A 24,496-nucleotide genomic window follows, 5' to 3' on the forward strand; every position below is an offset into this window, starting at 1 on the left:
ATGCCATTGATTGTTGTACTTCACCCAGCACCAGAACACATTCTTCCTTTACATCAGTAAACCTCTCATAGTTTTTATCTTAAAAATTTGTATCGTATCCAATTGTTGTTTATGCAGTCTTAGAAGCATCAGCACATTCAATTACATGAAACATAACAAAACAAATCTTAACTGGAAGAGATTAAGTTATACATTATGCATGGGCAAGAAACGTTTCTACAGGAAAAAAAGGACAATGGGTAATGGCTTCAAACTAAAAGGGGAGATTTAGATTGGATATAAGGAAGAAGTTTTTGATAATAAGGGTCGTGAGGCACTGATTGCTCTGAGAGGTGGTGGATGCTCTATCCCTGGAGACACTCAAGGTCAGGCTGGATGGGGCTCTGAGCACCCTGATCCAGCTGTAGGTGTCCCTGTTCATTGTAAGGAAGTTGGACAAGATGGCCTATAAGGATCCCTCCCAACTCAAACGATTCTAGGAGTCTGTGAAAAAACGAGCCGGGCTTCCTGGACTTCTGCACACTGCCAGTTTAGATCACTCAAGGCTGCATGGCCTGGAGGCATTATTTCAACGCTAATTGGTCCTCAGGATTTAAAAATAGACTTATAAGAACACTTAAAGTGATAACAGCATCATTCACAAGATTATCTCCCAGAAAGTTCTTTAAAGTCCATATTTAAACTACGCAGTTTATCCAAGCAGGATAAAACTCAAGAAGAATTCATTTCCACCTCTCAGCACCCACAAGAGACAGACCATTGACGTTACAGTCAAATAGCTCACAATATTTAAAAACAAACCAACTCCACACAGCACCACCCCAATCCAAACCGTGTCCGAAAGCGCTGAAAGATGCTCCTCAAACCGCAGCACTCAGGGCCGTGCCCACCGCCCTGGGGCCGCGACATCCACGCAGGAGAACCTTCGCAGCCGTCCCGAGGCGGTCTGTTTCCCACCCCGCAGACTCACGGCGGTAACACCCAACCCCAAGGCCCAGCCCTTTCTCGCACCCACCTGAGAGCGGCTCGGGGACGCGCAGGGGAGGAAGGGAGCGGCGAGGAGGAGCTGCGAGCCCCCTCCCTGCGCCCCGCGGCACGGGGGAGGCGGCCACGAAGGGAAAAGGGAAGGAGGCCGCTGCCCGCCCGTCCACTCACCGCACTCACCTGCGGCAAGGAGGGACGGAGTGGGGCCGGCAGCGGCCGGGACGCGACCGCAGCATGGAGAGGGAGGGCAGCGCCAACAGCCTCGCCCGGCCCGCAGCGACCGCCCCTTCGCCCTGCGCCGGGGACCGAGCGCCGGCGCGGCGCCTTTAAGCGCAAGGTCGCACGGGAGGCGTAGTCCGGACGCGCCGGGAGCCGCGGGACGGAGCCGTTCCCTCCCCGTGCCGGCAGCTCCGGGCGCGGTGCACGACTGGAGTTGTAGTCCCTGTTCCTGCCGTACCGCTGCCGGCAGGGCCGCGGGCGCGCAGCCCCGAGCTCCGCGTTCCTCTCCCCGCAGCGCGGCCGCTGATAGGCGGCGCCGGTCGGGCCGCTGTGCGCCTGCGCGGGAGGTGCTGGTGGTAGCGGCGGCGGCGGCGCCGGGCGGTGAAGTTGGTCAAAGCGCCGGTGGTAAAATGGTAGGCGGCGGGCGCGGGCGGCTTGCAGCGGCGGGCGCGGCACGGTCTGCTCCCTTTCCGGCTCTTCGCGCCCTGCGGGCGTTCCTCCGCTCCGTTCCCCTGTGCCCCTCCGGGCTGCCGGGTGCTGCGCCATGCCCGGGCGACCTGGGGACGAGGTGGCGGGGGGCGAGCAGCAGACAGGAGCGGCCGCTGCGCGCGGAGGCGGCGGGAAGGTCACCCGGGGCGGGCGCTCGGGGCCGCAGCACGGCGCCGCGTACCTTTCCCTTTTTTGGGCTGCGCTGCCCGGCGCCGCAGAGTCACTCCGCCGCGTCCCCGGGGCCGGGCCGCCTTCGGGCCCCCCCGAGGCGAGAGGCTGCGGGAACTGCGGTGTTGCCCTCCTGGCTCCGCCGCCGCGTTCCGCGATGGGGCTGCTCTTCTTGGGCGCGATCTCCAGAAACGCCCCCCCGGCCTCGTAGAGAACGCGCGGGTCACCCGTCTCACGCCGTCGGGAACTCCCAGGGCAGCGAGAGCAGCGAGCGGGCAGCCGCGTGTTCTCCTCGAGTGACCCCTCTGCGTGGGCTCCGGCCCCTTGTCGCGGAGCTCTGTCGGCACTGCCCTCGCGGCAGCTGGTGTGCACGAGGAGGGGTTCGGTCCGGGGGTATCTTAACCGCTAGAGCTGAAAGCTTGCTGAAGGAGCCGATAGTAGCCGAGCAAAAGGCTGTTGAGGATTTTCTTCCCTGAACACGTCGTAGTTATTTTCCCTAGTGGGGTTGTTGTTTTTTTTTTACTTCCCTGAAAAGCTGCTTTCCATCCTTCTGCTTACATAAAATTGAGAAGTGATAAGAAGGACCGAAGCTCATACCTCGTTCACGTGACACACTCCTTGTCTCGCGTCCGCCTGCAGTGGATATGTCCCCATCCATGTGTGTAGGAGAGATAAGAAGGGCGCTGAGAGCTGCCCCAGTCGCTGGTACCTTGCTCTTCCTCTGATACTTATGGGGCTGGGACATCGATCTTTTCTGCTGTATCCCCTCATGCAGTGTTCTGCTGTATCTGCCTCAGCAGCAGAGCAACTGCAGACAGCTTTCTCAGGTTACTTCCTTGTTGCACCTGACTGTGTGCAGTTGAACAGAATCAGGAAGTGCTGGAACACACTGATTTAAGTTACCTTCTCTTTCTTCCGTGTTGACCCACGGTACTAGCAGACTTTCTCCCCATAAAATCCCTGCTCCTACCTCTTGGGTTCTCCAGAAATGTAGGGATGTGGTGTAGATATGGCTGCTGCCATGAGCTAAGAGAAACTCCTTATGGGCTCCTGTGTACCACTATAGCGGGCTGCTTTATTGATTTATGTTTTAATAGCATAAATATATATATATGTATTTTTTTTCTTTTTCAGAGTGCATTAAAGTTTTAGGTCATGTTTTTCAGAACTTTTTAGTTTCATTATAGCATTCGACATGTCTCTGGCACGTGCTTTATTTTCGCTTGACCTTCTGTCTTCTGTTGGTAGAAGTTATGTAAAAGTGGGAGAAATACTTCTGACTCTTCAAGTGATCATTTAAAAGAATGAAACTTTCCATTAATGCTAGGAAAATGCCAGGAAAACCACTGGGCAGATTTCTGTTTTCTTCAGTTTACAAAGGACTTGTACAGAACCTGAGCTTCTGTATGTTGAGGCTCCATGGTTCCTTGTTTTTATAAGCAATGGACATATTTTCAGAAGATAGCCATATTGTTGTACGATGAAATTTGTGTTTGCTCATGTTACAGAACAGAAAAACGCTCTTGCATACGTGAGCAGTAAAGCAGGAATGCAAATTGATTACAGCCAGAATTTTTGCTGTTAAAAATGTATGTATAGTTGCTATCATTCCTATTTGCAGAAGAAAATGCTGTCTTTTTAACTGCAGGAGAGCAAGGCTTTTGTCTTCCTGTAATTCTGAAGTGAAGGTTGTCATCAGCAAGAAAACTAAAACCTTTTAAATATAGACATTAGTAGTAGAATGCTGAAACAAACCTCTGGATTAGCTTCATTGACTTTCCTGCTTCTTTTGCATCCCAAAGCATAAGCTTAAATCATCTCAGAAGGACAAGGTCCGCCAGTTTATGGCATTTACCCAGGCTGGGGAAAGGACTGCTATATACTGCTTGATGCAGAATGAATGGAAGCTAGAAGTGGCAACAGACAACTACTTCCAGAATCCAGATTTGTACTACAAAGAATCCATGAAGAATTCAGTAGACAGGAAGAAATTAGAACAATTGTATAATCGATACAAAGGTAAGGCTTGTTTTTCTTCTCTTGATGTGGGTTTTGTTGTTGTAATTATGTCATTTGGGTGGTATCGCTCTAGCTCATCCCTCTGCTGCTCTGAAGGAGCTCTAAGGAAAGACTGCGAACTTCTGCTATTCACTTTGTGTATGCAGCACTGAGATGAGAACGAGAAAAGTCTGATTCTCCAGTAGGAATTTATTTTGAACTCTACATGAGCATGTACCAAAGTTGTGTATTGAACACTAAGAGTATTTAAAACCTAGCGTGTAGAAGTCTTGTCAGCTGCGTATGTGGAAAGGGGAGTAGAGCTTATTATGGAACTTACTTGATTTACTGCTGCTGGCTGCTGTAAGATACGTTCATGAGGTACTTTGTGCAGCAAAAGAACACACGTGATCCTGCACTAATATTTGGAGGAGTTTAGTTCAGATATACTAGTATTTCTTTGCTCTGAAATCAAAAAGCATTTCAAGTAACATTACAGCTAGAAATCTGTTTGAACAGTAAAATAAAAACCCTCAGAAAATTAGTCTTGAAGCTCCATCCTTGATTTACTCTTTGTGCTTGCCTCTTATTGCAAAAATGATTTTTGTTTGGATAGGCTTGGTAGGAAAACAGAGAAGTGAGATAAAGGCAGAGTTGTTTCTTTGACAGTTAATTTATTTTTTTTTTTACCTCATTTCTTAAAAAGAACAGAAAAAAATAAAAGGAAAAGATAGTCGCATAAGAACATATGTGATCCAGGTAATGATGCTTTTGGGAATGTGGCCATCTGATATGAATGCATGCATTGTTCTTTACGTTTTAGTGCAGAGCATGTAGGAAGCATCATTACAAGCTGCTGCTGGGATCCATGAACTTTGTGTTCTAAAAATTAACTCTAACAATTAATCAACTATGATTTTATGTACTTTTCCTAATTGTAGTTATGATGTGTTTCGTATACACTTTATCTTCTTATCATACTATTTCCACTCTTCCTACTCTTGAAATCATGTGTTCTACTCTGATTATAGACATTCCGTACTTCATTATAAGGTGATAATGGAGAGACAAAGAATCAGGGAAACTAGAATTTGCTCTGTGTATGTGGAAAAAGTCTAACTAGTTAACCACTCTGTTCTGTGTCTTAGAGATATATATTTTACTGTTATAATGTATCTGTATATATTTGTGTTTTGGTCTTTGCATATTGATCTCGGGGATTGTTTGGTCAAAAATATACATGCCAACTCACAAATGCTGTAAAGAGTATAGAAATTCGGTCAAAAACCTACCAATATTATTTATTGGCAATATTCTAGCAATGGCAAACTGTCCCACTTGTTTGTGTGAAAGAAAGCTCAGCCAGTTATCTGTCTGGCTAGCAGCAGACCTTTGTAGTTCTAGCACAGATCCCGCTAAAATTGTAACCTTTGAACTTTCAGAAGATTGGAAAGAATACAATGAAGGGTTTGATTCCTCGATTTCAGCACACGTGCGTTCTGCTTTCAGATCTTCAGTTACTCCCAAAATATATAAGAATGGCATTTTAGCTCCCTTAGAACTACATCAAGTTTAACTTGAGGCCCTGTTATGCTGAGGCATTGTTTGAGCCATGATACAGTAACCTTCCTAACACATGAAAACCAAGAATGCTTCAGTCAACTGTGGTCTTTAAACGGCTGTAGTGTGTTTTCATCTTTTGCTATCAGGAAAAGTTCTGTGGGCTTACTGGGTAGGTTTTTGTTTGGCTGGTTAATAACTTTACAACATGCTAACCAATCAATACATTACCTTGTGATGAATTTACCAGCTTTACTGTGTTGTAGATTCAGTCAGGCTTATTTCTTTCTGTTAATTTATATCTTGCACAGAGCATTATGGAGAGAAGATCACTGTTTTGTTAATGTTACCTGAGGAATGTAGAAAATAATCACAAGCCAGTTCTTAGGGAAGCTAAGCCAAAAACTTGATTCACCTACTGTTATTCTTCAAGGTACTTAGAACTAGATTTCAAGTGAAGACATTTTGATGCTTCAGTAAAACCAAAAACTTGAATTTTGCAGTGTATCAGAACTGTGCTGATGATGCCTACTGGTAACTATTGTTCTGAATAATTACAGTGATCCTTTTTGTATTTTGAACTGCAGACCCACAAGATGAAAATAAAATTGGCATTGATGGAATACAACAGTTCTGTGACGATTTAAGCCTGGACCCTGCCAGTATCAGTGTTCTGGTTGTAGCATGGAAATTCAGGGCGGCTACTCAGTGTGAATTCAGTAAAAAGGAATTTGTAGATGGCATGATGGAGCTGGGGTAAGTATCCATTTCTCTGTAGTTCAAAATGCAAGGCCTGAGCTCAGTTTCTCATTAGATTATTGAAAAGCTGGTTGTAACAGTGCTGAGCTTAACTGCTGCTCAAGACCTGTAGTGTCCTGTCATCCTTACAGCGGCACGTTACTGCAAAACCTTAACGATGGGCTTGGGAAGGTAGAAGTAGAATGATTCTTACAGTACAGCAAGGAAGACAGATCTTACAGAATCATGGAATATCCCAAATTGGAAGGGACCTGTGAGGATCATTGAGTCCAACTCCTGACTCTGCATGGAACCACCCAAAAAATCAGACCATATGTCTGAGAGCATTGTTCAGATGCTCCTTGAACTCAGCAGCTTGGGGCTGTGACCACTGCCTTGGAGAGTCTGTTCCAGTGAGGTTTTGTATTGTCAGCTTTAAGAACAGAATAACATCTATTGTTGAATTCATGAGCTCATGAAGAGACTGCAAAAGGATTGCTGCTTGAGTTGTGTGCTTATGAAGACCTATGTATAATGTTCCATCTCAATTTGTTTAGTAAAGGTATATGATTGTTCATATTTTTAAAAAGGCTTTCCAAAAAGACCTCCTGTTTTTAAGGTAACTATTGTTTTGTTTTGCTCTGAACTAATCCTTAAAATAACCAACAGTAAAATAATATAAATTCTTTTGCAACAGGTGTGACTCCACAGAAAAACTAAAAGCTCTATTGCCACGATTGGAACAAGAACTGAAGGATCCAACAAAATTCAAAGATTTTTATCAGTTTACTTTTAACTTTGCAAAAAATCCTGGACAAAAAGGTCTAGGTAAGTAGAAAAAGTGGGGAAAATATGTGGAGGCAGTGAACTGAATTCCTAATACATCCAGTAATGTAGCTGTGTCATCGATGATTCAGTAGTAAACTTGTTGTGGATCATTTTTCCTGAGTTGTCCTCTCTTCTCTGTTCTCTCAGTTAATCTCTTCTTTAATATTCACACGGTACAGGTAATTTAATAGGGATTTCTGTTAGTTTTGATGTTCTCTCCTCTTGCCAAAGCAGTTCTTAGACCTCTGACATAATTTTATGTTTAAAAAAAAAAACAAAAAACAAAAACTGAGCTAATGAACTTGTGTTTTCTGTTTGTTCAGAATAAAGCTGAGAGAAAATCTCAGTATTAGCTCTAAAAGCGGGAGAAAACTCTGGGCAGAAGTTATTGTACCTTTTAGAATTTTTAGCTTTAAACCACAGCTTTTATATGAAGTTAAAAAAAAAAAAGTTATGGATTTGGTTCAAAGCTAGTGAATAGAAATAGGCATGCAACGTAACGAGTATTCTCTCTAAATTCTGAGATTTGTCCAGATCCATGTCTTGTATTGCTGTAGTAAAATAGATACGTTATTTAAATTCAAATGTTTTATTCTCAAAAATTCAATGTTTATAGCATCATTTCATCATCATTGTTCTGTTTGTGTAATGGTTAAGAGGAAGTTTCACTCAGAGGGTGATGATACACAGAAACAGGTGGACAGTGATAGGACAAGGGGAATGGTTTTAAACTGAGACGGGGAGGTTTAGGTTGGATATTAGGAGGAAGTTTTTCACACAGAGGGTGGTGACACTGGAACAGGTTGCCCAAGGAGGTTGTGGATGTACCATCCCTGGAGACATTCAAGGCCAGGCTGGATGTGGCAGCTTGGTCTGGTGGTTGGTGACCCTGCACATAGCACGGAGTTGAAACTAGATGATCATTGTGGTCCCTTTCAACTCAGGCCATTCTATGTTTCTATGAAGTGTTTGGTTTCTTTTTTGCTTAGCCACTTCTCTGTGTCTGCATCACTTGATATACACGTCAATAAGTAGTCTTTCTCAAAAATTGTTGGAAAGTAAGTGATGTGGAGGAACAGAATGTTGATTTGGGCTTTCTCAAACAGTAGTGTCTGTTCCTCATTCTTTAGTGGGAATTACTTTGAATAACGTGGAATGCTTTTAGTCAGTTTCCAGTTTCCCTTTATCTTTTGCTGCAATTTCTTTTCTCATTACTCTTGTCATTCTTTCATTGGTCACATGCCACCATTCCAGACACAAAAAGGAAATAGTTACACACTGGTTCTCAGTAGCTAGTTGGAATTCAGGTTCATCAACTAGTTGTTTGTTTTCTTGCCTCTCTTCATGATGAAGTCTAGTTCTATCAGACTGCAGGAAAAAGTTATGGTGGAGGCTGGAGTTTCTGGAACACCTAAAGAAATATTACAAATAGTTTCCTGTTTTAATTGGCTTTATTCCAGCTTGAAAGTCCTACTTGGGAAATACGTCTAAAAAGCTTTGCACCTAAATCTGTACAAAGAGAGGGGGAGGGAAGGCAGCCCAACCCACCTTATGGAACTGAATGTACTGTTTATTTGACATGAGGAGGAAAAAGGAAATCTACTTGTGTTCCATTACCTTTCTTTATTTGGTACAGAGGCCCTTTCATTTGTAAGTGTCTTCTCTGTTTTGAAAGAAAGGTGCTTCTTAGCAATAAAACACCAAAATGTCTTCTTGCACTAAGAAAGTAAAGTTTTAGTGAGATAAATTATGCAGTGCAGAAAGAAAGTGTAAAATATGCTTTAGAAAAAGTTGATTGGAACTGTTACTGATGTCAGGTTTGAGGAATTATAATAATTTTCGCAATACTTACAATGTCTTAATTTCAAGTGATGCCTAATTCACAGTAACTTGGGGATGTTTTTGGTTAAGCTTTGTTTTGCTAAGGCGACTCTAGATAATAAATCTAAAAGCTATTTCTCTTATTTCTGTGGAGATGCAATTTTCTGCCATAGGTTGAGTAGAAAAAGGATACGAGCATGCATGTTATCTAATATGGGATTTGGGGGTTCTTCAGGTCACTGATAGCTTAGACAAACAAAAATTGATACTGCATTGGTTTGGAATTGGACTTTTCTCAAGAAATGCTGTTACATTTAGTGGAGCAGAGAAGTGGAGGAAAAGAAAATAGACTGGTGTTTATGTTGTAGTTCTTTCTCCTCTGATTATTCTGAGAGTGATTATTGTTCTCTTTCAGCAAAAAAGCTTTTCAGCAAGGAAAAGAAGTTCAGTCAGTTGCCCTCCAAGAGCATTTCTATGTGCTGAGAGCTCTAGTATTTTCAGCTGCCTCTAATATAGAGTATTTATTGCACAGTGTATATTCTGTACACTTTGTATTTTGTCTGTTCATCTTTACTCATTCTCTCCACAACTATGTGGAAGCATGTGGTGTTTGAGTCCCTATGACTGCAAGGCGTATTGTCGAGGAGATGCAGGAACATATCCCATTCATAGACAAAGCCTGCTTCTTTCTTAATCCAGTATGGAGCTGGTAGAAACCTCTGTCTAACTCTGTCTAGATCCTTTTAAAGTGCAGATCTCTTTTTCCTTTCCACGTGCAGACTAGATGACATACAGTGCTATGTAAACATAGCTGCTCCTAAGCTATTGTCCTAGCTGCTTTCCTTAATTTTTTTTTCTGATTATGTACTCCAGTGATAGTGTTTGCCTACCCATTTCCATACATTCACATTTGAATTAGGCTTAAAGACTGTAAGCTCAGTAAGCTTACAGAAAGAATAAAGGTGAATAGAATTAATAAAATGGAAATAACAGAAGGAATTATTTTCTGCCTTTCAATTGGGAAGTATTTTAATGCGATTTTTCTGAGGCTTGAAGTATCTACTGCTTCCTCTTACTACACAGGGAACTACAGGGAACTAAAACCATGAAGTCTGGTAGCTGTTGCACTCATTGCTTAGGGCAGTGACCTGCAGATGGAAAGAATTTCTTCGTTCTCAGGTATACATATGACTTGTGAATGCTCCTATTTGACAACTAGTGTCAGCGACAAACTGATGCTCTAGTAGTGAATCAAGTTCTTTGCTTGATTTTTTTTTTTTTAATGTTTTTCATTATTGTAAAAAGAAAAAAAAATAAACGTATCTGTTGTTCACTGTGTTCAGTGGTATGCAAGCAAGACATTCTGCCTTGCCTCTTCAGTTTCAGTAGTTCTGCAGAGTCTGGGGTCTAATTGGTGTTGGTCCTCTGGCTGAAAAAGTTGGTTATCCACTGCCTTTTCTTAATATATTCTTAAAATCTGACAGCAGGTCTTGTACGTATATGACATACGTATATGGTTATCTATTGTTAGATTTTTTTCTATTTTTTTTCCTGTAAATTGAATCTATGTTCCTGAGTTCTGAAGCTCAGTACTTACACTACTTACACGTCTACCATAAATACATATACAAGCATTTTCCTACAGTTAGTAAAGCTTCTTACATATCTGGCATATGTATGTCTTCCCTTACTCTCTAGACTGAGTTAAAAACAAATATGCTAGTAATCAAAATAAATAAATAAATCTTCCAAATTGTCTATTCTTGCCTTTGCAGTCCAATTGATCTAACTTTCTCATCTTGTAGTTAAGAAAAAAGTTAGCATTCCCTGTGCCTTAGATATTTTGTTCCTTGTTTTACAACTCAGTATGGGTTTTTTTACATTCTAACACTGACAATATCTGCATTTTGTAGTCTGTTATTTTACTTGTTTTCTGCAAAACTGCAATACGCTCTCTTGATCCCTGTCTTCAATGTTTGCAGTTGATTATTCCTACTAGCTGTATTACTTTGCACTTCTCCTTAATGAAGTGCTCCCTGTTTAAAGTATTTTGGGGTATTTTTGGTTTGTTTTTTCTTTTTTTTTTTTTTTTTTTTTCATTTTATGCAGATAACTTTGAATTGTAATCCTGTGTTGTACCGTGCTATGCTTTATCTAGGTTTTGTATAAATGGTAGATTTAATTAAGATTTCCTTTGCTGTATCATCTGAATTACTTATGTGTTGGACAGTGTTAGATACAGGACTGTCTCCTATGTATGAGTCATGTTTTCCTGGTTTGGAAGAGAACAATTGACAGTCAACACTTCAGTGTGGTCTTCTAGAAGCACCTTTGACTTCTATGGAGTCTAAAGTATGACAGGTAGCAGTTTGAGTTTGTTTCAGTGTACTGTGATGAATTTTGCCATGTCCAACTTCGCTTTCAAAACTGAAGTTCTAGAAGTTCTTTTGGGGATTACTGTCAGTTTTCAGTGAAACTTGACCTGGAGCGTACCTCTGGGGGAGGAAGAAAACAAACCAAAATGTTCATATGTCCCAAACACTTCTTTTCTAGGAGACAGCATCTTTTAGTTATTGACATTATTTGTAAGGAAGGGAGTAGAAAGGGACGGAAGGACTTTTTGGTGGTGGATAAAAAGAAGAATTTTAGTGTTACCTGACATAGGTTTTTTTCACGGCACAGTGAATTTCACTGCAGAAAAGCAGTCCTGGCTTTTTTTAGCAGTTTTATGTTGGTTTTATTTCTTTTTTAGAACCACCTGTCTTCTACTGCTTCTTTAATTTCTTTTTATTCCATAGTTCACCTCAGAGCAAGAAATTCTGCCTTTTCATTATTAGTTGGGAGGAATCCTCTCTAGTAAATTCAGTTGCATTGATTCCATCTTGCCCCAAAGTAGGCAGAGTCCAGTGTTCATTCCTAGACATAGAACTGCCTTTAATATTAGTCTCTTTCTTTTCCATGGTTTGGTGATACCAGAGAATCTTTCTCTTTATATCTGCAGCACTTCTGTCTCTGTAGTCTCATCCTACTTGAATTCCATTTATTTTTATTAGCTTAATAATGTTAAATGGTATGCTTCAGTCTGAACATAGGTTCTTTAAAGAAGTAAAAGTAGTACCAGTCCCCTTAGATGATAGCTCATGTAAGTAGTGAAATGCAGGAAGCAAAAGTATGTTACCAGGATTTCCTTTAAAGCAGAAAAACAGTGTTCTGATTGCAGTGCTTAGGATCCAACTGTCAAGTCTCTTTCAAATACGTCTAAATAGATTTGATTATTGTCTAAGAAAATATATCTGTTTATGAGTTTTAAATCTATTGCCCTCTGAGTGATGGACAGAATTTGGGAAAAGAGAAGTTCCACACAGCAGTGCCATCTCAGTGGCTGCATATTGAACCAGCAGACATAATATTTGGATATGTTAAGGTTCATCTGAGTGCTTTGTATTTTTTAGGTAATGTGAGAAGCATGGTTTATTAAGGTCCAGTTTTTCAGGAGACTTTGACAAAAAATTACTATGGATAACTGCTTCTGCCTGTTTAGTCTGCTTTCTCATAGTCTTGCTACTGTATTTACTATAATAACTCTTAAGCTTTGCCAAACGTACTTGGAGATATTTATCTCACCTTTTACTCTAAGTTTTAGCTCTTTCAACTAGAGTCAGTGAAATTTTGCATCTTAGCTCTTGTCTGATTAAAGAAGAGCTTTATATATAGATCTTCGGTCATGTGTAGAGACCAGTTGAGATTTCCAAGGACACTGTTCAAGCTCAAAACAAGGCCTTAGCTCCATCTTTCCTTTCGTTTGTTTTGTTTTTGAACCTGGTACTTATTGTGAGTCTCTTAATGGATCTCCCTTTTGAACCTCAACAAGATTTGTTCAAGACATTCCTCATGCTCAGGACTTTAACTACAGTTTGTTTCAGCACAGTGGAGGAACTTAACCCATTCCTTCACAGTCTTCAGCTTTCAACATGGAAACAAAAAGATTTGGTCCTTCGTCGCTCCTTTGTGGTCCCTTCACCTACTTACTGGCTCAAAAGGTTGTGCTTCCTTCTCTCTGCCAGTTTCCTGGGATCAAGCAAGACATGATACATGAAGAGGGCATTCAGACTTGAATCAAATGTTACCTCAAGACCAGAAGAATGACTATCTTTGCATCCGGTATGTGGACTTCAAGGAGGTTGCATCTTCTATGAGCAGATGAGTATAATGTGCTCTTTTTAATTGAAGCAACGTCATCTTTAGCTTTCATCATAGCATTATCTCAAGTTTGAGATCTTTAGAGAAGCTTAGATGTTACACGAGGATATCATTTTCTTTCTTGCTAGTTATCAACATTTCCTTCACTTTCTATGAAGAATTAGATTGATCCATTTGTAGAGTGCTTGTAAGAGTGAGTAGATGAAGAAATTGAGGGAATTCAACAAATTAATTTCATGTTTATTTTGGAAGAGATCTGCAAATACTGTATTTTAGGTGTTTGAATAGCCTTGGTCTGTCTGTATGATTTGTTCTATTTTTGTTTGTTTTTCATTCTGAAAGCACCCGCAATTTAAGAGAAATTTAGTATAGAACATGGTGCTCTGATGAAAAAAGTCTTATAGTGGCACCAAACATGTGGTATAACTTCCAGTTCTAGTAATGCCTTGTTGATTCTTTTACTCAGATTTGGCTCTTAATTAGGATGTGTATATCCAGACAACTTTAAGTCATCAGTTATTGTTTGTTTGAACTGCACATGGAGAGATTTGAAGAGACAGAAGGATGGTAAGACTGGCTATAATCAGATTTATTATCAAACTGACATTTAGATAGTTATCTTCTTCTAAGCCTAGCTCACATTTAGAAGCAGTTTATCTGCCTTTGTAAAGTTGATGCTCAAGATGAGCATGAAAGGTTCCTCATGGAATCAGTCTGCTTCAGCATGGCTGATACTGAGATAGAGTTAATAAGCAGTCAGACCTGACTGATTCCTGCAGAGATCTTCTGAAATCCACATACTGTGATTCACCATGCCTCCCTGTCCACCAGAGACTTAATTCTGATGCTGTGCATTGTGTCCTCAAGCACAGCACTGGGGAGCTCCTGGCTAATGGTTTTGCCAGAGATAAATGGATACAACTCAGCTGGATCCTGAGTTAAGCCAATTCCAGTGTTCACTTCATACTCCTCTGCTTCTCCCCTCCTCTCTTCCTTCTGTGAGTGTGCTCCTAATTGTAGATAAGGGTTGTTTTGCTCTAAACATTTGACAGTTTGCTGAGGGGTTTCCAGGTTGAATCCTAATGGTGTTTTCTTGCTATTCTATGTAGATTTTACTTGTATGTAAAAGAAAAATGTTATGATTAGGAAATAAACTATTTTTGTGTCCATGTCCTCAGTAATTTGGAGGCCCAAGAAGACTTAAAATTGTTCAGAAATGAGGAATCAAGGAATCAAGTAACTCACTGAATCTTGCAAGTATTCATCTGATGTTTTTTTGGTGAGGATAGTATGATAGTTTAATTCTTTAGATACACACTTGTTTCCACCATTTCTACATGTGCACCGGTTGGTTGGTTGGTTTTTGTTTTTGTTTTTTTTACACAGTGCCCAATAATTTTATTGAAAGAAAATAATTATTTTGTGCAATGTAGGTTTTGTTTTAGCTTCATAGATGTATGATTTTTTTTTCCTTACCACAGTAAGGAAACATGAGGAAAGAGATCAAAGATATTAACCCAATGATCTTTTAGGGCAAATTACATTACTACAAGGAAAACATCTGAAGTTCAGTCTCTCATACAGGTTTAATATAATATTATAGGCAGTTGAGTGATGGAATAGATTTGTCTTGCATTTGTCCAGATTACTGTACCTAATATAGCATAAAAAAATTAGAGTTTCTTGAATACTTTTGTTTTCACAGCTGTAGAATAAGATTTGGTTAAAGCAGTGAGGAGAGAAAATCTCAAGGAACTCTTGGCTCTGAAATTTTCATTTCAGACTCCTGGTTTTTTTTTTTTCTTGTTTGTTTGTTTTTTAATCTTTATTAACTTACCTAATAAAAGCAACTCTTTCCTCCCACGATCTTTGTTACATTCTTAGCTAATTTTCTGTTTTGCATCTGACAGTGGGGTAACACTACCAGATACTTCCTATTACAAAAAGTCCTGCCCATACAGTTAGTTGGGTACTCTTTGAATACCAAGCATGGGGCTTTTTACAAGTTCATAGTCTTTCACAAAGATGATTAGTGTAACATAGAAAAGCTTTATAACATTGATAAGAAGATAATGATTTGTTTCCAACCTCTCAAACATGGTAGACTATACTGTCATAATAGAAAATAGTGTGCCATTTACAGACTTTATGGGCAACCGTGCCTAATATTGAAGTATTCCCATAAATCTTTTTTTTATACTGGCCTCCAAATTAGCTATTTTGTTTTCTGCCTATTTTTTCCTCTCATGTCAGTAATTTAAATGAATTGGTTATTGTATTCTGACAGCTTCAAACATAACTGCATAAACAGCTCTGTTGGTACTGCTGTCTGAGAGAGCTGGAAAGCTCTATTTGGCAGAGGGATGACAAGTGAGTGCTGCAATCCCAGAGTGCTGTTTTGGCACAGCAGGTCTAAATGAACTTAATTTCATGTCCCTCATAAATTCTATTCTCAGTCATTTCCTTGCAATCTGATGATTTATCTGTTTCTTGCTTCCTTGATTACTCATGTGCACAGTGACTTCATTCCCCATATCCAAAATCAGAGCAAAAGAGTAAAGAACTTGGTCTAATTTCTAGTTTTGTTTTGTTGTTTGTTTGTTTTGTTTTGTTTTGTTTTTAATTTAAAAATCTAATCATGAACATTTTTGTTAACAATATAGGCATTTGGTCAAATCTTGAAAGTAGATACAGTCTGTTTAACTGGTAATGTTCTTTCTCCTTCTCCACAAGTTGTGCTAGTTTGTTATCTCTGGTTCTTACTTAGATCTTAGTTTCCAGAGGTTCATAGGTTCATGCAGCTATCTTCTCATTTCCAATTCTAAAACTCATACACTGTTTTTTGTACAAAACCAGCATAGTTACGATTTTATTTTCTCTTTTTATAATTGATGCTTTCATAACTGTGCAGCACTGAGATACATATTCTTAAGACTGCATAAGAAATTCCCATCTTGCAAAAGCATGAATTCTGCATCCCACAGAAAGATGGCATGAGGCCAGAAAGGCTGTGGGGTCTCCTCCCTAGGGATCTCAGTACTGCCTGTCCGCGACCCCAGGCACCCTGCTCTGGATGCCCTGCTGGAGGTGGGGTGGGCCTGAGGGACCTAGAGAACCCTGCCAGCATCAGCCAGCCAGTTGTTATCTGAAGGCTTTTATCCCTTTCGTATTTGTTTCTGCTTATAGAGCTTTGCTAACTGTAGCAAATAAAGGAACTCCTCAGCATTACAGTTTATTGATACTACTGTCAGCAGCCTGATGAGGAACTGAATCCTGTAACAGAATCTGAAGGCCTGATTTCTTCCAGCTACTTTTAAGTTTGGTGCCTAAACTGGCATCATTACCAAAAGGGATAGTCCATTTTGTTCCAGCATCTCTTTTTTATGTTCTTTACAGAGAGAGTGGTGAGGTGCTGGAACAGCCTGTCCAGAGAGGTTGTGGATGCCCCGTTCCTGAAGGTGTTCAAGGCCAGCTTGGATGGGGCCCTGGGCAGCCTGGTCTAGTATTAAATGGGGAGGCTGGTGGCCCTGCATGTGGCAGGGGGTTTGAGATTCATGGTCCTTGAGGTCCCTTCCAACCCTGCCCATTCTGATTCTGTGATTTGCATCGATTCATGGCCTCCTCTTTCCTTACTTTTTTTTTTTTTTTATTACCTCTGACTAGCTTTGCTTCTTTGCCTGTATGTTCTTCTATTTTTCAAGGAATATTTCATCAGAAATATGTAAACTCTTGTGCTATGAAACTGTTTTTTCATCAAAGTGCATTTTGCTTGATGCTTGCCAGTTCTTACAAGCTTGGAAAAGTTGAGTCTGTATAATGAAGCCTGAGTGAATGGAATCAAAGCCAGACATTTCACAGTGTGGTTTAGGAACTCATAAGATTATTTGAGTTTCTCCCTTCCCATTTATTTTGCTTTTCATTTGGAATAAATGATACGAATAATTAATTTGCATCTCTATCATCTTAGTCTGGGCTCTGCTCTCAATGAAATAGGCTCTAGAAAACTGGCTGTGTTGAAATCTGGAACTTCTCTTTCAGGTATGAAGTCAGGTGACACTGGTTTTTGCTTTGTCATAGGACATGCACAGTTCCAAATACCATACTCCCCTCTTAAAGGCAGGCCTGGCTTCCTTTACATCTGCTACTACCATAGTCTTTTCTGCTAAGTTTCGTATTTGGTTTATACTTAACCTAGACTAAAAGCACCAATTGAAAGCATTTTGTGGTTTAAGAAAGGATGTGCCTTTATTTTGTGGTTGCACAACGACGTGTGAATCCGTGACAGTGTTATCTGTGAGATTGGGGCAGGAGCAATTAGGTATTGTGTTGCTGAGAATGAAACAGGCCTTCAAGAAATTCTTTTTCTACCCTTATTCTGCATCTAATATTGCTCCCCCTTTTCCACTTGAACATGTGGCAGTGCTGCATCCTCCTGGTGGTATGCATGAACTGAGCCCTGCTGTTAGATTGTGGTGTAGAATAGGATCTGCTTTCTGGACTTAAGTTTTCAGCTTTGGTTCTAGGTGTTCTTCTGATAAATGATTCTGGAAGAAGAAAATTGTATTGCTGTTAGGGCTGCTGTAGAATTATTATGCCCAGAGAAATAGTTTTTCCATTCCCTCTTGTCTTTAAAATCCCATTCTAGCCATGCATATCTAAAATGTGATAAACTTACAGTAATTGGCACCTGCAAACTTCAGTGTTTGAGTTGCTGTCAATATTTGTCTCTTTTTTGCTTTAAGTCTGTGGGCAGGTTTATTGATAACTAGTGTGTTTTGTTTCTGGAGCTTAATTGCATCTTTAATCCAGCACTGCTGGGCCATAATGAAAAGACTTTAATCTTTAGCACTGTAATGCTAAATATGCAATTTTTACCATGATCTCTCACCTTCTGCCTTCTGGGTCAGTAAGCAACTTTTTTTTTCTGTCAGCTCTAAAAATTTTAGAAGAATAATTCATTTATATCATAACGTATTGGATGTAGCATTGTTTAATTGTAACAGATCTATTGCTTACAATATAATGTAACGTTTGATGGTTTTCTTTCTGTCTTGCAGATCTAGAAATGGCAATTGCGTACTGGAATTTAGTCTTGTCAGGAAGGTTTAAATTTCTAGATCTTTGGAATAAATTCTTGTTGGTAAGTACACAGTTTATTCATCCCTGACTGTTGTTGTCCACAGTAGTCTGGCTCATGTGGATGGTACTATGCTTACAATAAAGAGACAGACTTTCTGAATGCCTCCTTTTGAAGTTCTTCCTTTTTGTAAGCTGATATAAGAGAGTCTTAGACCAAGCTAAAATAAATCTTCTTTATATAACTTTCTAGTGGAGAAGAAAGCAAAAAAGATGTAGCAAACCAGTAGTGCATTCTGCTTGCTTAATCTTGTATCCTCCTACTTCCAATAACTTCTGCATGAAATGAGGCCATAATTGTAGATTGAACCAATGTTGTCTTTACTCTCAAGACAGCTGTGATTGTTGTTAGCCACATATTTTTACCATGCTCTGCCTTTAGTGGTATTAATGGATAAACTGTTTTGTTTTTTTTTTTAAGTCAATTCTGTTATGACTGACTTAACCTGAGAGGCAACTTTTTAGCAGAAGTTCTTTTTCAGAGTAATTATTTTGACTCACTTTGGATAATAGCTGTGAACTGATCTTGACAACTTTGTATTATCAGTGCAGTTCTGCGGGCAGTGGAGTAAAGATATATAAATTAAACTTCAGAAATTACAAAATGTTCTTATTAAAGAAGTGATCTATTTATCCATACTCCATTTCTATGTACCTGCAAAAAATGTATAATTTATTTGGACTTTTTATCAGTAGTTCAAGAGAATAAAAAGTTTCTTCTATACTTATTTCTGTATTTTTCAAGTGTGTACTTTTCATAATACTTGCTTAATTTATTTTTCAAACATTTTTGGGCAGTATATTTTCTTCATTGACTGTATGTATCAATTTCATTGAGAGAATCTATGAAAATATTTTACATTTTAACTGCCTTAATATACTTAGCATTTAAAACATGTAAATACAGATATATATATATATATCTGCAAAAAGTTACATTCAGTGTGATCAAGTTTGTTACAACAAACAATTCTACAGAGCTAGCAGTACTAATGTTGTGTTATAGAGTGTCTTATTTTGCTACAAACATTTAACCTGAACCAAAACTTCAGAGGAAATGCATGGATGGGAAAAAAAAAAAAAAAAACAACCTAAAAAAGCAGCAAGCTAAGGACTCTATGATGTTCTATTTTTGTTTGTTTTTAAGGAGCCCTCTTCTAGAAGATAGTGTGTTTGCTTGTTATATCTTGTCTGAAAAAAAAAATATTTGGTTTGAGTAAGAGTGCATGTTTGCTGTTGTGTTGGATGTCAACTTCATTTTGATCAAGTTTTGGGCTTTTAGAAATGCAGTTTGTTAGTGCTGCTGATTATTAATGCTTTAAAAAAAGAACAAAAAAAAACAAAACAAAACAAAAAACCAGAAAAACCCACTTCACCAAGCCTGTTTTTACACAAAGTTACAATTTCCTGCTGCAAAATAGATCTAGGTTTCAGGAGTGAAATTGAATTTCCAGTTAATCACCCCTGCTGACTTCGAGTAATGTAGCAGTATCAACAGATGAAATGATCCTACAGATCACAACTGCTTAGATGTTGTGGTTCTCCACAGTCTCTTCCATACATATTTTTCTGCTGCTTTCCTTTAGAGTAATTGTGGTACTTCATTGACCATTCTTTATGAGTTGTTTCTGTTTGCTAAGCTGGCAGAAAACACATCCAGCTAAAACTACATTTTTCTTTCTCCAGGCTAATCAGGAGGTTTCTCACGGGGTCAGACAAGTGCCAGAGCTTGCTCAGATTGTTCTGCAGAATTGTGTGGCTGGTTGTGTGGAACAGAAAGGATAGAAAGAGAAGGGAGGGTTGCTTGTGGCCAGATCCTCGATCCAGTTGATCAAGTTGGGGCAAGTGGAGCAAGGTCTTCAGGTTCTGAAGGGGATTGAGAGGAAGAAAGAATGAGAATGGAAAGGCTGACTAAAAGCTGAGAGAACACTGACTAGAACTGAAGCTTTTTGGCATGCTGCTCAAACTGGCCAGGCTGGAAAAATATTAGAAATTAGACAAAGATGTGGTAATGGAGAATAGAACAAGCGGAGCAAATGCAGATGTGCACTACAGTGAAGGAATAGAATCATCACAGAATGGTTTGGATTGAAAGGGACCTTTAAGATCACCTAGTTCCAATCTCCCTGCTATAGGCAGGGACACCTCCCACTAGACCAGGTTGCTCAAAGCCCCTTCCAGCCTGGCCTTGAATGCTTCCAGGGAGGGAGCATCCACAACCTCAATGGTAAAGAATTCCTTCCTAATATCTAGTCTAAATCTATCCTCTTCCAGTATAAGGCCATTTCCTCTTCTTCTGTCACTACCTGCCCTTATAAAAAGTCCCTTCCCAGCTTTCCTGTAGGCCCCTTCAGGTACTGGAAGGCTACTTCAAGAAAGGCTGAGATTATGGATCCAGAATGTAGCCTGGGAGTGAAAGGAGAAAGGCAGGTGCAGCTGTAACTGTATTGAAAAGACAGACTAGGTAAAGGTAGGATGAAAGGGCTCAAGTTGAAGTGGTTGGACAATGAGATCCATAACTGGAAGTGTAAAGTAAATGCTTTCTTTCTTTTCTACCTTTTTTTAGCAGCAGTTTATTTTGTAGTTTCAATTTATTAAAACAAATAATTGTAAACCACCTGTTTCTGTGTATGTCAAAATAAAATATTTCTGTGGAATTTACAAATAGATTATATTGAAACAGAAGCCTTCTTTTTTTTATAGGAACATCATAAAAGATCAATTCCAAAAGATACTTGGAATCTTCTGTTAGATTTTGGAAATATGATTGCAGATGATATGTCCAACTATGATGAAGAAGGTAAACAGTATCTGAAATATCATCAAAAATTGATACAGCATTATTGAAATATTACTTTAAATGAAAAACAGAATATAGAATCATACAGTGGTTTGGGTTAGAAGGGATCTCAAGGATCATGAGTCTCCAGCTGCCCTGCCACATGCAGGGCCACCAACCTCCACATTTAATACTAGACCAGGCTGCCCAGGGCACCATCCAATCTGACCCTGAACACCTCCAGGGATGGGGCATCCACAACCTCTCTGGGCAGCCTGTTCCAGCACCTCACCACTATCTTGGTGAAGAACTTCCCCTGATATCCAACCTAAATCTTCCCTCCTTAACTTAAAACCATTTCCCCTTGACCTTCCCCTTATCTACCCTTTCAAAAAATTGACTCCCCTCCTGTTTGTAGGTGCTCTTTAGGTACTACAAGGCTGCAGTGAGGTCACCCTGCAGCCTTCTCTTCTTCAGGTTGAACAAGTCCAGCTTCCTCAGCCTGTCTTTGAAGGGGAGGTGCTCCAACCCTCTGATCATCTTAGTGGCCCTCCTCTGGCCCTCCTCTCCAACAGCTCCCTGTCTTTCTTGTACTGGGGGCCCCAGATCTCCACACAATACTCCAGATGGGGCCTCATGAGGGCAGAGTAGAGAGGGGCAATCACCTTCCTGTCCCTGCTGGCCACCCCTCTTCTGATGGAATCCAGGATACCATTTGCTTTCCGAGCTGCAAGAGCACACTGCTGGCTCATGTTAAGTTTTTCATTCACCTGGACCCTTAGGTCCTTCTCTACAGGGCTGCTCTCGAGAACTGCTCCTCCCAGTCTGTATGGATGCCTGGGATTCCTCTGGCCCAAGTGCAAAACTTTGCACTTTGCCGTGTTGAACCTCATTAGGTTCACCTGGGCCCACCTTTCAAGTCTGTTGAGGTCCCTCTGAATGGCATCCCTTCCTTCCACCATGTCAGCCACACCACTCAGCTTGGTGACATCAGTAAACTTGGTGAGGGTGCACTCGATTCCGTCATTGATAAAGATGCCATTGATAAAGATGTTATCTGTTGCCAAAACGTTAAAGATTAAAAACTTGCTATAATATGTTGATGAAAGTTATATCATGGTGTGACAATATCTTCACAGATAATATCTGAAACTGTTATGGTACAAGTGTCACAGTATCGCAGTACAAAGATACTGCTAACTGCAAAACCGTATATCTTTTTTTTTTTTCTTTTTAGAGATTGTGCCAACTTATTGCCAATAATAATTAATTTCTGAACTGCATGCCTTCTCTTTAGGAGCATGGCCTGTTCTTATAGATGATTTTGTGGAATATGCACGACCGGTAGTCACAGGAGGAAAGCGTAAAACTTCCTAACCGCAGACTCATCAACGTGGACTAAATGCACAGTCTGAACTGCATTAGGTAATGAAGATTTGTTGGCTGATAGCTGTGCACATTGGTGCTGGTTTCAGTGGTCATGGTGAGATTCCAGAGACAAAACGGAAATTCTTCCTTTCTGCCTAACGAAAATGATGGTTGAGTTGTGGACGTTTCGTGAACAAGCTCAGAAGATGGTCCAGGCTGATTGCAGGCTATTGGCTTCAATTATTGTACTGGTTGTATCATATAGGATGTAGATTTTGCATGATTTTATACTTTGGAGAAGTTTAACTAGAGGCCATTTTATTATTGAAGTTTTGACAGCACAGCATGCCATTGAGTTCATGATCCAAAGTGAACACCAGCAGTCAAATAAACTGTATTATATTGTACCTATATTAAAGGCAGTATTTGTGGTATATAAATTAAATCCCTAAATAAAACTTACGCAGTATGGCGTGTTTTTATATAAGTTAGCTCTGTGGATCTGTCTTAATAGAGAATTGTAAAAAAACATGCTTTTTTATATTTGTATTTATATTTGTAAGCCTTAGCTACAAAGATTGATCACATCCAGCCTTTTATCTTCCACTGAGGCTGACTTCCTCATCACTGCATGCTTGAAGTGCTTGCACACGCATTAGTGAGAAGAAGCTGCTTCTCTATCCTGTGTTGCGACTTCAGCTTTTTAAAGTTGACTTTGTGCAACCAAAGATGCTTTTATAATTCATGTTGGAGATCATTATTCAGCTAGTCTTTATGTATTTTTTTTTAATTTGAAATAATGGATTGGTAGAATATAACTTGTAGCCCGAAACATCATCAATTCTAGCAAGATTCAACAACTTAGGAGTGCAATTCCTGACGCATCTCCTAGAATGTAAGCATGAATAAGCCCGGGCACTTCAGTAGTTGGCTTCTACTTAGGAAATAGTTAGAAATAAGGAAGCTTCACATTAATGATGATAGTCTCTGGATATTTTGTATATTCAGTAATGTTTATGTGAGGGGGAGGGAAAAAAAATACAGCATCACTGATCTCAAGGCTAGTCAAATTGGATCTGAATGTGTTTTTCTTCCCTCTCAGTAGCTATCTATTATAAAGTGCGTAACTGTCAATATCCTTCTTCCCAATGTCTTCCAATGCTTAAGCACAAGACTTTTTTACCAGAAATTATTCAACGTGTTTTCACACAGGGCTCTTCTAAACACTACCTCATCAAAAAGAGGTGTCTGTAGCTTCTGTCAAAGTTTGTTAAAGCAAGGAGTTGCTCAAGAATATTTACAGCTATGATTAATATGTGTGCTGTAATCAGAGCTGCATAAATAGAAGAATTTGAGAAGATTTTGCATTAAGTTATATAACATATCTATTTGGATCACATCAGGTAACTTCAGTATTGCGTGATCTTATTTCATAATTGTGAGGATATAAAGACTTATAATACTTATAGTCTTCTTATTTAAAAAAAAATCTAAATATTAGTTTCACATAAGCAGTCAGCTTTCGTGTATGGCAGTGAAGCCTACAAAAACAAATGTACATACTGCATACAGAGAGTTTACCTTCATTCTTATACTTGAGAAAACTTCAGTTGTGCATGATCTTTAAAAAGCAGGGCTAAAAAAATTAACAAATTTCCTATGTATAGGGAGACAGCAGGCAAGTCTCAAATGCCCAACTAGTTAGTTATTATTTGTCTTCTCACCCGAAGCAGTTTTTAAATGTTGGGTCTTGCATGACAGCCACTAGATGTCAGTGTCTCAGTCTTACCTGTATTCTGCAGGAAATGAGCCTGTTAGTGAACACATACTCTTACTTTCTGACTATATCTTCTTAGAAGGGGATTTGTGTACATAACTCCAGCATTCTATGCAAGTCAACAGAGATTTGAAAACAGTATGATGCTGTTTGTAATGCATTTGATTTTTCTACTTGGCTTACTCAAAACTAGAAATTTCTGTGTCTGTCCTGTAGGCTTTGGAAAATAAATGTTACATCCAATGGCAACAACTGCTTCTATCCAGCCAATAGCAGCGGAGTGCTTTCAGTTCACCCTATGTCACTTAGGATGTATAGGTATAATGTAACAGAGCAGAAATTATTTGATCTATTGGTGTATTATGTAATCAAACAGTTTCATAGCACTAGAGTTTGTGAAACATTTGTACATGCTGAGAACTCCCTCAAAT

General features: G+C 39.8%; 2 protein-coding genes across 2 annotated transcripts in view; one reads left to right on the top strand and one right to left on the bottom strand.

Moving 5' to 3' along the window:
* SLC9D1 (solute carrier family 9 member D1) overlaps positions 1-1,158 on the bottom strand; it is a 29,605-nt gene extending 28,447 nt beyond the window's left edge. Inside the window, exon 1 of the mRNA XM_010728421.4 lies at positions 1,016-1,158. The gene's annotated coding sequence lies outside the window, so the exon portion shown is untranslated. The remainder of the gene's footprint in view (positions 1-1,015) is intronic.
* DCUN1D2 (defective in cullin neddylation 1 domain containing 2) lies at positions 1,049-22,779 on the top strand. The gene is made up of 7 exons (XM_085215129.1): positions 1,049-1,616; positions 3,663-3,879; positions 6,006-6,174; positions 6,854-6,984; positions 18,063-18,145; positions 20,845-20,941; positions 22,218-22,779. Exons 1-7 carry the CDS (start codon positions 1,614-1,616, stop codon positions 22,295-22,297), a joined length of 780 nt encoding a protein of 259 aa, XP_085071255.1. The 5' UTR covers positions 1,049-1,613; the 3' UTR covers positions 22,298-22,779.
* Positions 22,780-24,496: the final 1,717 nt, after the last annotated feature.

This window comes from Meleagris gallopavo, chromosome 1 (genome assembly GCF_905368555.1).
Source record: "Meleagris gallopavo chromosome 1, MGAL_WU_HG_1.1, whole genome shotgun sequence".
NCBI lineage: Eukaryota > Metazoa > Chordata > Aves > Galliformes > Phasianidae > Meleagris > Meleagris gallopavo.

Bases quoted from the DNA above. Each gene is read 5' to 3' on its own strand.
- DCUN1D2 (XM_085215129.1), top strand. The intron at 3,880-6,005 runs GTAAGGCTTGTT...TTTGAACTGCAG, and splicing joins ATTGTATAATCGATACAAAG to ACCCACAAGATGAAAATAAA. The intron at 18,146-20,844 runs GTAAGTACACAG...TTTTTTTTATAG, and splicing joins TTTGGAATAAATTCTTGTTG to GAACATCATAAAAGATCAAT.